This window comes from Coregonus lavaretus (genome assembly GCF_964263955.1).
Source record: "Coregonus lavaretus genome assembly, contig: HAP1_SCAFFOLD_5756, whole genome shotgun sequence".
In the NCBI taxonomy this organism is placed as follows: domain Eukaryota; kingdom Metazoa; phylum Chordata; class Actinopteri; order Salmoniformes; family Salmonidae; genus Coregonus; species Coregonus lavaretus.
Window position 1 is genome coordinate 24,033 of NW_028163921.1, and position 12,903 is coordinate 36,935.

General features: G+C 42.7%; 1 protein-coding gene across 1 annotated transcript; it reads right to left on the reverse strand.

Moving 5' to 3' along the window:
• Positions 1-8,178: 8,178 nt before the first annotated feature.
• On the reverse strand, positions 8,179-12,668 carry LOC311117659 (cbp/p300-interacting transactivator 3-like). Its single transcript, XM_084192592.1, has 2 exons — positions 12,516-12,668; positions 8,179-10,680 (listed from the first exon to the last, which is right to left on the reverse strand). The coding sequence occupies exon 2, from the start codon at positions 10,663-10,665 to the stop codon at positions 9,895-9,897; it is 771 nt and encodes a 256-aa protein (XP_084048718.1). The 5' UTR covers positions 10,666-10,680; positions 12,516-12,668; the 3' UTR covers positions 8,179-9,894.
• Between the last annotated feature and the right edge of the window lie 235 nt (positions 12,669-12,903).

Here is a 12,903-nt window from a genome sequence, read left to right on the forward strand (position 1 = left end):
AGAGAGAGAGAGAGAGAGAGAGAGAGAGAGAGAGAAAGAGAGAGAGAGAGAGAGAGAGAGAGAGAGAGAGAGAGAGAGCGAGAGAGAGAGAGAGAGAGAGAGAGAGAGAGAGAGAGAGAGAGAGAACTGTTCATAAGACAGGCGTTAGAGTAGACACATGAGTGACTGTAGCGCCAACACTTTGCTGTAATGATATTTACGTTCGAAATGGTTTGAAACAAAAATAAAAAATGAGTTTTATGCAGTTCCACATGTTTTATGCAGTTTTATGCAGTACCACATTATAGGAATATATGCAAATTGGCCGATAACTCCACCTATACAACAACATAGGCCTACAACTATACATTCTGTAAGCAGGGTTCATACAGACATTCAGGGACTTTCAGGGACTTTTTCAAGCACTAATTGTAATTTTTTCAAGGACCTCAATGTTAGAACCCCCCTCCCCCGATCAAACACTTTAATCATGGAAGGGAGCAGGATAACTTATAAATTGGTTACAATAATTACAAGGACTATTCAAGCACCAAATTGAGGAAACGTCTGATTTACAAAATAGGCCTATTCCAGTACTTGAATTTCTGAGCTCCAAATTCAAGTTCAAGTTGTTTCAAATGTTTTTGTCATGTTACTTCATTGCCAGATCATATTGTGAACAAGCCCACTAGGCTATGTCATTTGCTTGTCATTATATCCACAGCCAGGGGAAGATGTTTGGTGGTGCATGGGGGGACAGATTTATATTCTTTGCCTGTGCTACAGATTGTTATATCGGTCCGCTAATACAGGACTAGTAAAGGCCCAGTGCACTACTTTTGTGAGAAATAAATAAATAATGATATACAGTGAGGGAAAAAAGTATTTGATCCCCTGCTGATTTTGTACGTTTGCCCACTGACAAAGAAATGAAAAGTCTATAATTTTAATGGTAGGTTTATTTGAACAGTGAGAGACAGAATAACAACAACAAAATCCAGAAAAACGCATGTCAAAAATGTTATAAATTGATTTGCATTTTAATGAGGGAAATAAGTATTTGACCCCCTCTCAATCAGAAAGATTTCTGGCTCCCAGGTGTCTTTTATACAGGTAACAAGCTGAGATTAGGAGCACACTCTTAAAGGGAGTGCTCCTAATCTCAGTTTGTTACCTGTATAAAAGACACCTGTCCGCAGAAGCAATCAATCAATCAGATTCCAAACTCTCCACCATGGCCAAGACCAAAGAGCTCTCCAAGGATGTCAGGGACAAGATTGTAGACCTACACAAGGCTGGAATGGGCTACAAGACCATCGCCAAACAGCTTGGTGAGAAGGTGACAACAGTTGGTGCGATTATTCGCAAATGGAAGAAACACAAAATAACTGTCAATCTCCCTCGGCCTGGGGCTCCATGCAAGATCTCACCTCGTGGAGTTGCAATGATCATGAGAACGGTGAGGAATCAGCCCAGAACTACACGGGAGGATTTTGTCAATGATCTCAAGGCAGCTGGGACCATAGTCACCAAGAAAACAATTGGTAACACACTACGCCGTGAAGGACTGAAATCCTGCAGCGCCCGCAAGCTCCCCCTGCTCAAGAAAGCACATATACAGGGCCGTCTGAAGTTTTCCAATGAACATCTGAATGATTCAGAGGAGAACTGGGTGAAAGTGTTGTGGTCAGATGAGACCAAAATCGAGCTCTTTGCCATCAACTCAACGTGTTTGGAGGAGGAGGAATGCTGCCTATGACCCCAAGAACACCATCCCCACCGTCAAACATGGAGGTGGAAACATTATGCTTTGGGGGTGTTTTTCTGCTAAGGCGACAGGACAACTTCACTGCATCAAAGGGACGATGGACGGGGCCATGTACCGTCAAATCTTGGGTGAGAACCTGGCACCATCCCTACGGTGAAGCATGGTGGTGGCACCACTATGCTGAAGGGATGTTTTTTAGCGGCAGGAACTGGGAGACTAGTCAGGATCGAGGTAAAGTTGAACAGAGCAAAGTACAGAGAGATCCTTGATGAAAACCTGCTCCAGAGCGCTCAGGACCTCAGACTGGGGGCGAAGGTTCACCTTCCAATAAGACAACGACCCTAAGCACACAGCCAAGACAACGCAGGAGTGGCTTCGGGACAACTCTCTGAATGTCCTTGAGTGGCCCAGCCAGAGCCCAGACTTGAACCCAATCTAACATCTCTGGAGAGACCTGAAAAAAACTGTGCATCAACGCTTCCCATCCAACCTGACAGAGCTTGAGAGGATCTGTAGAAAATAATGGGAGAAACTCCCCAAATACAGGTGTGCCAAGCTTGTAGCGCCATACCCAAGAAGACTCGATTCTGTATTCGCTGCCAAAGGTGCTTCAACAAAGTACTGAGTAAAGGGTCTGAATATTTATGTAAATGTACATTCTCAAAAAATTATAAAAACCTGTTTTTCCTTTGTCATTACGGGGTATTGTGTGTAGATTGATGAGGGGGGAATCAATTTAATCAATTTTAGAATAAGGCTGTAACTTAACAAAATGTGGAAAAAGTCAAGGGGTCTGAATACTTTCAGAATGCACTGCATATCTATTTGTATTTTTATGATTTTTTATTATGATTTTTCAGGGGGTGCTGAAGCACCCTCAGCACCCCTAGTTCCCGCAGCTATGATTATATCCAAAATAATTATTAGGAATAATGTTTGGTGTTGCACAATATTCTATCCTACACAACTGCGCACAGTAGACTGTGTCCAATCTGAGGCACAAAAAAATATGAAAACATGAACTCATTACCTTTATGCTTTCTCTTTTAAATCAAGCAGACAACAACAGATGATCAACATGTGGATCCAGGCACAACTGACTTCACCGGGGTAAGGATTGAGACACCAAAATATTATGGACATTCCTAGCGAACACCTTTTTTATCCAGCATTTGGGCTGTTGTTGCATCGCATGTGCTATCACAACAGCTGTTCATCACTTGACTGTCATTCAGAAAATTCCTTCCTGGATCAGATGACGTGTGAAAATATCAAAGGCATTATTCAACAGCTCGACACCAAATGCGCATCCAACAAGTATAGAGCCCCACAGTGGAGGTGTCATAATACCCATAAAACCTAGCGGTCAAACAGGGAAATGGTCCCAATCATTTTTCCACCGTTAGATTTTCCCATAGGGGATTTTAGAAACACTTAAAATAAGGTTTGTATTTTGTGTGGCTTACCCTGGTGTGACGTTTTGATAACAATCTAAATTTATCTCGGACAAGGTGACTTTTATCAATATATTCGGCTCTATTTACTGTCAGATTCAAAAATGCTAATTAGCGTCAAAGTAGACATCATGCAAAACTACAAATCCTTGCAAGCTCCTGTACGTCATCTCTAGCTGACACCTTTGCTAACAGGTATTGTGTCAATTTAAAACTTGCACAAGAAAGTTCACAGAATTGTCCATTGAAAGAAATTTAGCCAATTTATTCATTACTATATTTAGCTAACATTACATAGTTACTCCAGAGATTCTTACCTTTGCCTCGATTTGTTAAAATTTTTGACCGCTACGTTGTATGGGTATTAATGACTCATAATATGGTACTCTATTATGCATCATTATTGAAGAACCAAGTAATGAGGTTTTAAGTATCAAGGTAAGGTGACTCTTTTGGTTAGAAGCATTCAATTTTACAATCGCATACATTTTGGGGGATTTGCATGCCCATGAAAACTGTTTTCACCCCGTAACATAAGGAGACACAAAATGTTATGTAGTTACACTGCATTTCTGAAATCTCTACATAAAAAAACTGTCAACAGCTAGATCCAGGATTTTTAAAGGGTTCAAGTTCAATGTCTAATTTAACTGATTCATGCTTAATATATGATATAGCGACAACCTACATATGTTTTATGTCACACGATTTTGGACAAATCCGTCAAGACACCAACCATGAGAAAAGGTTAAATACACTTGTGAATTATATTGAATATACAGTAGCTATGTTCATCCCTTATATCTTCATGTAATGACATGAAAAGAATTGGCTGATTATTATCAATGACTTATCAATAGCTGTAACAAGTTGTCCAGCGTAGAAAATACTCACTGGTACCCTAGTTTATAGAAAGACCCATATCTAGGTTGACCTGAAGCGTCATTCTGAATGGAAAAACATCTAGGTCGACCTATAAAGAAACATATGAGTAAACCACAGGAGGCTGCTGAGGGGAGAACAGCTCATAATAACGGCCGGAACAGAGCAAATGGAATGGCATCAAACACCTGGAAACCATGTATTATTTTTTTTTGGTGCCATTCCGCTAATTCCGCTCCAGTCATTATCACAAGCCCGTTCTGCCACCAACCTCCTGTGGAGTAAAAACTGTACGAGAATGAGCCTGTTATCAGCGCAGCCTGCCTATGAGATCACCAAAGCCAACCAGTCAGTCAGTCAGTCAGTTACCTTTAGCAGGGCCTTATCTAATCAGTGAGCCAACTACACAGGTGTGTGTGGTGAGTCATCATGAGGAGAGAGCGACGGGGAGCGTCAACAGTCAACAGCTAGCAGCGTTGTTCATTTCACAGGAGAAACAGACATGGGAGGGGAGTAGGGAGGAAGCGGCGAGGGAGAGTCAACAGCCAATAGGGTTAGTCGTTACATAGGGAGAAACAGAAGGACGTGAGTGAGCGAAGTGAGGGAGTGTCATTTCTGAGACAGGGAGAGTCAAACAGCCAACAGGGTCATTTCAGAGGAAACCCAGACATGAGCACATGCACATGGCTGACAATCATCGCTGCAGTGAATCCTCCTTCCTAGAATGACTACACTAGCCTGAGGGTAATTTAAAGAGAGTTAGACTTAGGTGTATTACAGTAAAACTGTCAACACCTGTTCTAGTAAAAATAGGAGTGGTTACTCAGGAGGAGCTTATGGGGGGTGTGGTGGACAGACAGACATACAGGTACTCAACACCTGACTTGAATGACTGATATAAGGGCTTTACAGCAGGTATTGTACATTTGAAACGTTAAAACCTACTAAATTAAGACTAGGACAGAAAGCAGGTAAAGGGACTCTGATTTCAGCACAGTCCTTAGTACAGCTACAGTATGACAGCCCATGGTTTGGAATAGCCTTCACTAAGAGTGGACTAGGCCCCAGAGAGGTAGTTATACAACAGTGGAGGCTGGTGGGTGGAGCTATAGGAGGACAGGCTCATTTTAATGGATGGAATGGAACAAATGGAACGGAGTCAAATGTGGTTTCCATATGTTTGATACCATTCAATTAATTCCATTCTAGACATTACAATGAGCCCATCCTCCTATAGCTCCTCCCACCAGCCTCCTCTGTTATACAATATGATTATTTAGGTCAAGGTGAGCCTCAGCTATGACCAGATTAACATATCGTCTACCCCTGTCCTGTCTGTGGATTATCATCATGGCTACTGTTGTAGAAATGAGCCTCAGCTTGTACTGTTGCTTTGTATTGGTGCTAGACATAAACTACAACTACCTGTCAAACCTGTTGATTATAACACTGTCATCTAATGATAGTTTCCCATTCATCCATATCTATTGAGACAGCTATAGAGCCCATACATGGACACTACTGAGATGTCTCACTGTACCAGAGCAGAGGTATTGTCAGACTCATTGTCTCTTTATCAGAAGTAGGTGAAGTTTCAGTACAAAGTCATACATGGAGTATTCAAAGCATATCAAGTATTCATAGAGAGATACAGAGACAGACATATACACGTTACAAAACACTCCATACTCTGGCAGGTTCTTTAAATAAATATTTTATTGTTGTTGAAAATAAATACATTTTCTTAAAATAGAATCAATAACATTAAAAAAGCCTTTGGGGTGGGGGGGGGGGTTACCCCCAAATTAAGTGGTGCAATTTGGAACAAGGATTTTACAATACAATCTCACAAATGTATCCACCATCTTAAGACTTCAGCTCCCACATTGCATTCCGTTCTGCTGTACATTCTCAGCGGATGTGTGGAAAAGTGGTGACATCACATCTCTTTTCACAATGTTCACATGCATTCTACTAGGTCTTAAAGCTTCAGGCCTGTCCTGTACCCAAACCCTTATTATAATGTAACTGCTTGTTAGCCTGGGTAAACCAGACTGAATGCTGCACTTAATGGTTAGCCCAGCATTCAGTCTGGTTTAACCAGGCAACCTATTTATATCAACACTCCTGTTGGTGAAATGGATAATAAACCGTAATCTCTTGTCATTCAACACATCAACATCAGCCATTAATAACACTTACATCTGACAATGTTTTTTGAATAGTACCTTAATTATGTCAACTTTACCTCTATTCTACAGTACATTGACACCATACACAAGGCTGAAATATTATTGATATAGTTGTAATCAAATTACTTTGAGAGGCTACTATCTCTCTAAGGCTTAAAAGACAAATAAAACATATTTTATTTTCAGATTGTAATAGATTACTTTTTCATGTGGGGTTGTGAACCTGCCCTAAATAGCCTGGTCCCAGATCTAAACAGATATAAGACCAAGTTAGCCATAAATAGCCTGGTAACAGATAACCCGACCACAGGAAATTACCGGATATGGTTGGCGTTTCGGCCTTCGCCATGATGAGTGTACTTTCTGTTGTCCATTGTTTGTTTGTGCACAGAGCTCGGCAATATGGCAGATCTCCAGGAGGGAGAGGGGGTTAAGAGTAGCCTGGAATCCAAACTGAATATATGCAATTTGTTTCACTGATTCAGTGAAGTGAAACAATAGTGAAATACAGCGATATTCCCTTTGGATTCCAGGCTAGAAAAAGAGCTGAGAGACCAGTGAGTGTAGCTCTAGTATTGGAACAGATTACCACAACTTGTGCATTACAGAGAGAAGCTTCCCCTTCCCCCAATCCTCTCTTCAACCTCACTGCTCCTCCAACCTCTCTGTTCTGACATCTCCACAAATAACTCAACAACAGAACAGGACAGGAAGTTATCGTACTAGTCACTGGAGCAGAGCAGTAACCTTGCAAAAACCTCATTATGCACAGGGGCCAGGGGGAAAAAACACTGCACCACCACAGAGACATTTTCTCATTACCAAGGCTGCGTCCAAAATGGCACCCTATTCCCTATATAGTGCACACTACTTTTGAATGCCAAGTTTTCTAATTTCCAAGTCATTGGGGCTGTGATGCTGGATGACCTCAATTAAGACAAGCGTGTGTGAACTGGTAATTGAAATCTAAACAGGAGAGAACCAGCCGAGTAAGCAAATCTACGGAAACAGCAACCAACTTCTGTGCGTGCATGTCTGTGTGTGTGTTGCTCTGCTCTGTTGGGTTTGGCCCTTCGGTAATAAAATCAATGCCACAGGTAAAGAGAGGAAGCTTTAAACAACGATTAAACCAACCAAGTACAGCTAGAGTAGTGTCTAGCACTTTGCTGTGTCCACAGAATGGACTAATGAACGTTGTCCACAGTTCAAGGCAGTTGAAGCAGCCTCCACTGTCCTGGCCTACATACACAATCAGCACATTGGCCAAGGTTAGGTCAGACGACCAAACTCAGTCACCTCCCCTTAAGAAGTACCTTGCAGGCAGATGGGCAAATTCTAACTTCTACTAAATCAAATGTCCACTTGGTCTCCCATTGACATCAATGCATGACTAAGTAAATATTCAGTGGAAGTTAGGATTCACCCCAGCTACAGCACTAGGTTAATGTACTCCTCACAGTCCAACACTTTGTGTTTGTCTTTTAACTGTCAGTGTTGTTAAAAGTCTAAAGTGAGCTCTATGACTCAGGGAATGTCCTGCAACTGACTAGAGGTACTGGTTTTCCCCCTGCCTTCTGTGCCACAGTCACATACATGTACAGTAAATAGCCCACAGTTATGTTATGTTCGTTGTTCCTTAAATACTATTCAGTGTATTCCCTCGGCCCACCAGTAGAGATACAGTATAAAGTAGTCATTAAGACTCTAATGAAAGAGAGAATCTAGCTGTTTGACTGTAGAAGCTGACCCTTCAGAGCAGTATTCTAAGACAGGCATGGTGTGTTTGTAGTTCTCTTACTATAGAGATGTTACTGTGTATGTGCTGCACTACTTTGCCAGTGATTAAACTGCGGACATGTAATATTCAAGGAAACGTACGTTTTTAAGCGGGAGTTACACAAAACAACTTTCACACAACTTTATTTGCAGTTGCAGGTTGCAAGTGACATCATTTCAAGCAACTTGGCTTATACAGGAAGCAACTCAAACACAATTGAAATTGTATGCAACAGCCAATCAAATTGAAGCTTCTTTTGTTTTGTCATATCATTCCATATGCTTGGAGAATTCTAAACTCACCCAATGTCATCTGCTGCATTACATCGTGATTTCACAAATTATTTGTTTATCCAAACATTTGCTTATTGTATAAGGATCGATTTAGCCTAAATGAAATTGCCAGCACTGTTTTATCAAGCTAGCTAGCAATGAGCTAACGAAGCTAGCAACAAACTAAGCTAACTAGAGAGCTAGTGCAGTTCATGCTGAACAATATCAGTTGAAATTGGTCAGAGAGGTCTGGGTTCACTTAAAAAATTACATGTATTGACTGCCAAAGCATGTACATAAACCTTAACTAGCCCTGATGCCAATATTTAATTATACAGCTCCTGTTTGGCAAATGTCTCTTCTGTCTACCTTGATCACGGTTCCCGCAGCACTGACAGATGTGTTGTTGACATGACAAGTGGCTCAGAGTTCTGAACCTTCGAATGGATCATGTGACAAAAGCATTTGTTTTGATTGGCTGTTGCTTGCAACTAGTTGCAAAAAGTTGAAAAGTTGCAACTGGATACAACCGAGTTGCTTATTAATTGCAGGTGGTGTTTCACGAAGCGATCAAGAAGCAACTCAGTTGCAAGCTACCAAAGTTGCGTGAAAGTTGCTTTGTGTAACTGCAGCCTAATGATAAATAGAATGTTGTTCTGATGATGTCATCAGATGATGTAATGGAGAGGAACCTGATCCCCAGGGTAACACAGTGAACTCCCAACCAGTCAGAGACTAACCCCCACCACCCAATAAAACCTAACCCCATTGGCCCATTCTCTCTCTCGGGCTCTTACTAAAGGAAATGTTAAGGTAACGAGGAAGAAATCCTCCAAGCCTGTTTTGAAGAACCAGCCTTCAACATCCACACAATATAGTTAGGCATCTTTTTTGAACAACTCTTTCCCCCCCAACAGCCTAATTCATAATCAGACAACCAACTTCTTTAACAACTCAATTTGTAAAATGTCCGCTAGCTACTTGGTGGGGTGAATTCATAAATAAATACATTTCTAAAAGCCATAGATCAAATCTAGTAGTCCCAGGTGAAGCAAGATAGTCTTTCTTTGTATTGTCTCAGCTTGTCTGTCTCGTCTTCCCGTCCTGCTGAATGAGTCTACAATCTTCCCACAGGCCTCAGCACACACAGTGACACTAGGACATGGGTGGCAGCACAGAGGCAGGACGGTAGGCAGTACAGAATAGACAAGAGGCCACTGCGTCAGAGAGAGTGCCACCCTGTGGCTGGGCTGACTGAGCTCAGATCTCACCGACACTGATGCTGGCCAGCCTGATGCAGAGGAAGCTTTTGTTTTCTCTCCTCTCTTTCTGTCCTTACAATTCATCTTAAAAACAGCTAGGCCTACTATTCACAGGTAGGCCGGTGTGTTCTGTAGGCCTACTATACATGGTCACAGACAGATAGCCCAAACTCACACAGATAGAACAGAGATATAGTCTGTCTCCTCTTGTCTGTGCTGCTGTGGCTAGTCTAGTCTGTGGTTCAGTCTTTCTCCGGGCGCCAGCCTGTTTTTACAGCGTCTTTCTTTGTCTGACTGTTGTGTATCTCTCAGCAGCTCACGGTGCTCGGCTGCTGTTTCATAGAAACAAAGTCTGGGATGAAGTCAAACTCGTTCTGACCCAGGAACAGTTCGGGGAGCTCCTGAACCCGGTCCAGACCCAGCTCCAACACCAGCGCTGTCAGAACCTCCTCATCTATGAGGTCTATGTCCATATTCTGTCCCAGCACCATACCTGGCCCACCCTGACTCATGTGCTGCATGCTGGCCAGCTGGCCCGGCCCTACTCTGTACTGGGCCCCGTTGGACAGGTGATGGCCCTGGACCGGACCCAGTGGATGTCCATGGTACTGGGTGTTGAGTTTCTGGAGGTGCATGGAGGCCATGAGCTGCTGGGAGGTGAGCCCACTGGGGTGGTACTGTTGCTGGGGGTGCTGGGGTTGAGCCTGGGGGTGCTGCTGCATGTGGTTCTGCTGCTGTTGTTGCTGTTGCTGTTGTTGTTGATGCTGTTGTTGTTGGTTATACATCATCTGGTTCATTTGGTGGTGGTGTCCTCCCATCTGAGCTCCGTTGACCTGGCTGTTCACCTGACCGTTCATCCCAGCCGGCCCCACCATCCCCAAGCCGGGCCGCTGCCTCATGGCGGCCTCCATGGAGGTCTGCGGCACTCGGCCGTAGTGCATGACCTGGCCATTGGGGAAGGTGCGGAGGCCAGGCTGGGGCACAGCGTGTTGAGGGGGGGCGCCCATACCCCCCATCCTGTAGCCGTGGAGGGCCGTTGCAGGGGTGTTGGACATGGGCATCATCATGTGGTCTGCCATGGCTTCTCTGTCACCCTGCAGGAGGAAGGACAATGTTTATGTTAGTTATGATGATGACTCTGTATAAGAACATTTACATGGAAACCTTTACTGTCGGAGGAGGAGCAATGTTGCATTTTAGTTGCAAAAGTAGTGTGCTAGTAGTGGAATAGATGAATAAGTGGATTGATTGGGGGTATTCGGCCAGTAACCAAAAGGTCACTGGTTCGAATTCCCAAGCCAGCAAGGTCGGAAAATCTGCCGTTCTGCCCTTGAGCAAGGCAGTTAACCCCCAACAACAACTGCTCCCCGGGCGCCGATGACATAGAAGTCGATTAAGGCAGGCACCAAACCTATCTGATTCAGAGGGGTTGGGTTAAATGTGGAAGATTCGGTATCCCCCTTTCTCTACATCATCAGATAAATCTGAGGGATACAGCCCCCTGAGAACATAACATTTCCTAACACAACCCTATACCATGGCTGTTCTTTTAACAGTGATTCCATAGCGATAGACAGTATGCTATGAGTATTTCAAACAGTGTTGAGTCAGTAATCCTTGACATCTATTCAGATGACGTTTAGGGGACATTTACACTTTGGTTTGACTGTAATTTCGACCACAGCAACATTACGCATAGCCTACTGCCTGTATCCGCTGCCAGTATTTAGCCTATCACATGGTGGGAAATACCAGCCATACCTTTGTCGTTGAAAGGACGCAAAGGAGCGCTTGTCGAATTTTAATCGGTAGTAACAAATACGGTACTAAATGCACTATGACAGTGAGATGTATCCTCGTGAAAGGAAACCAACATTTACAAACATTTCGTTAGGCACAAGCAGTGACAAATGGACAAGATGGTCATTACGATTTTTGCTTATGGGAATAATACAATGGAAAGAAAAATGAAAGATAATACCCTACGATTCATTAATTCAGAACGGAATCTGTATTTGTGCCATCTCCGTAACACCATTAACGCATCATTTTCCCACGCACAATTACGCAAGGTTAAAAATGAATGACATTGTTAATAACGTATGTGTCTCTATCACTGCATGAACACAATATGATGGTGCATCCCTTTGGATACCATTGGAGTGTGGCTCTGTACATGTCTCTGTCTTTTCACTGTTTGCTTGAAAACAAAGAATTTCGTGTTTCTTTCTTCTCTTTTCCCCAAAGATGAACTCCAGTGCCCCTGGCGCTGAGGTTTCCGTTCAAACCTCTTTGTGCTTTATCAATACAAAAATTACTACGATCCGATGCAACAGTTTCTAAAACCTCAATCATTTATAGAGAAAACACAGTGGATTGGTATTGTCAACAGCCTGACAAAATTCATACAATTGTGTTTGGGCTATGCACGCGTAAATGTTTAGGGATCTTAACATTTATTCCGTCTATGCCACATTTAGCAAAAGGCTAAATGAGGAGCAAAAAAGAATTATCGAGGTATTTTCTTGTAGCCGAATTATTACACAACATATCTTAGTTTAGGGATTTGCATAGGGGCCAGATTTCATTGAACAGTAAATACTTTTGATACCACATAACAACAAAAATAATAATCCCGTTTAAATAAACTCGGTTTGGCAGTATATACAGTCCAATCGTTTAGTAATTTATTATACAGTATCACTATGCAATATTGCCCGTATCTGAACAATCGGGTATGTAAGAAACCGCAAATAAAAACGAAATCAACAGAATAATGGTTCTCCTACCTTCCCTCAGCAATAGGACACCGTCTCTCTCTCTCTCTCTCTCTCTCTCTCTCTCTCTCTCTCTCTCTCTCTCTCTCTCTCTCTCTCTCTCTCTCTCTCTCTCTCTGCAATGAATGGCCTCTTCACCAGACAACACTTACCAGCAAAATCTCCTTGCTCTGAAGTTCTCTTGAGTTATTGGATCTCCGTCTTTACTTCCAAAGGCGATGCTCCAGATACATGTATTTCATCGAATTAGTGCACTGTGAGGCTAGCGAGATGAGTTTCTAGTCCGTGTCACTGTCACCGGAGTTACTTTTCTGGGTCAGCTCCGGGATTATATACATGTATAAACCAACCAGCGGAGATGGAAAGAAGGAGAGGTGGAGCTACTGTCGTCTCTGTATCCTTTGTTTCGATTGGCTCGCCTTGTGACCCTAGGACAGACTTGGCGCACTTGGACAATTCATTAACTGATACTGACATGTTTTTAAATGTTGGCGTTATGTATTCTACGACTCCTTTGTATGAACATGCACTTGTTGTGGC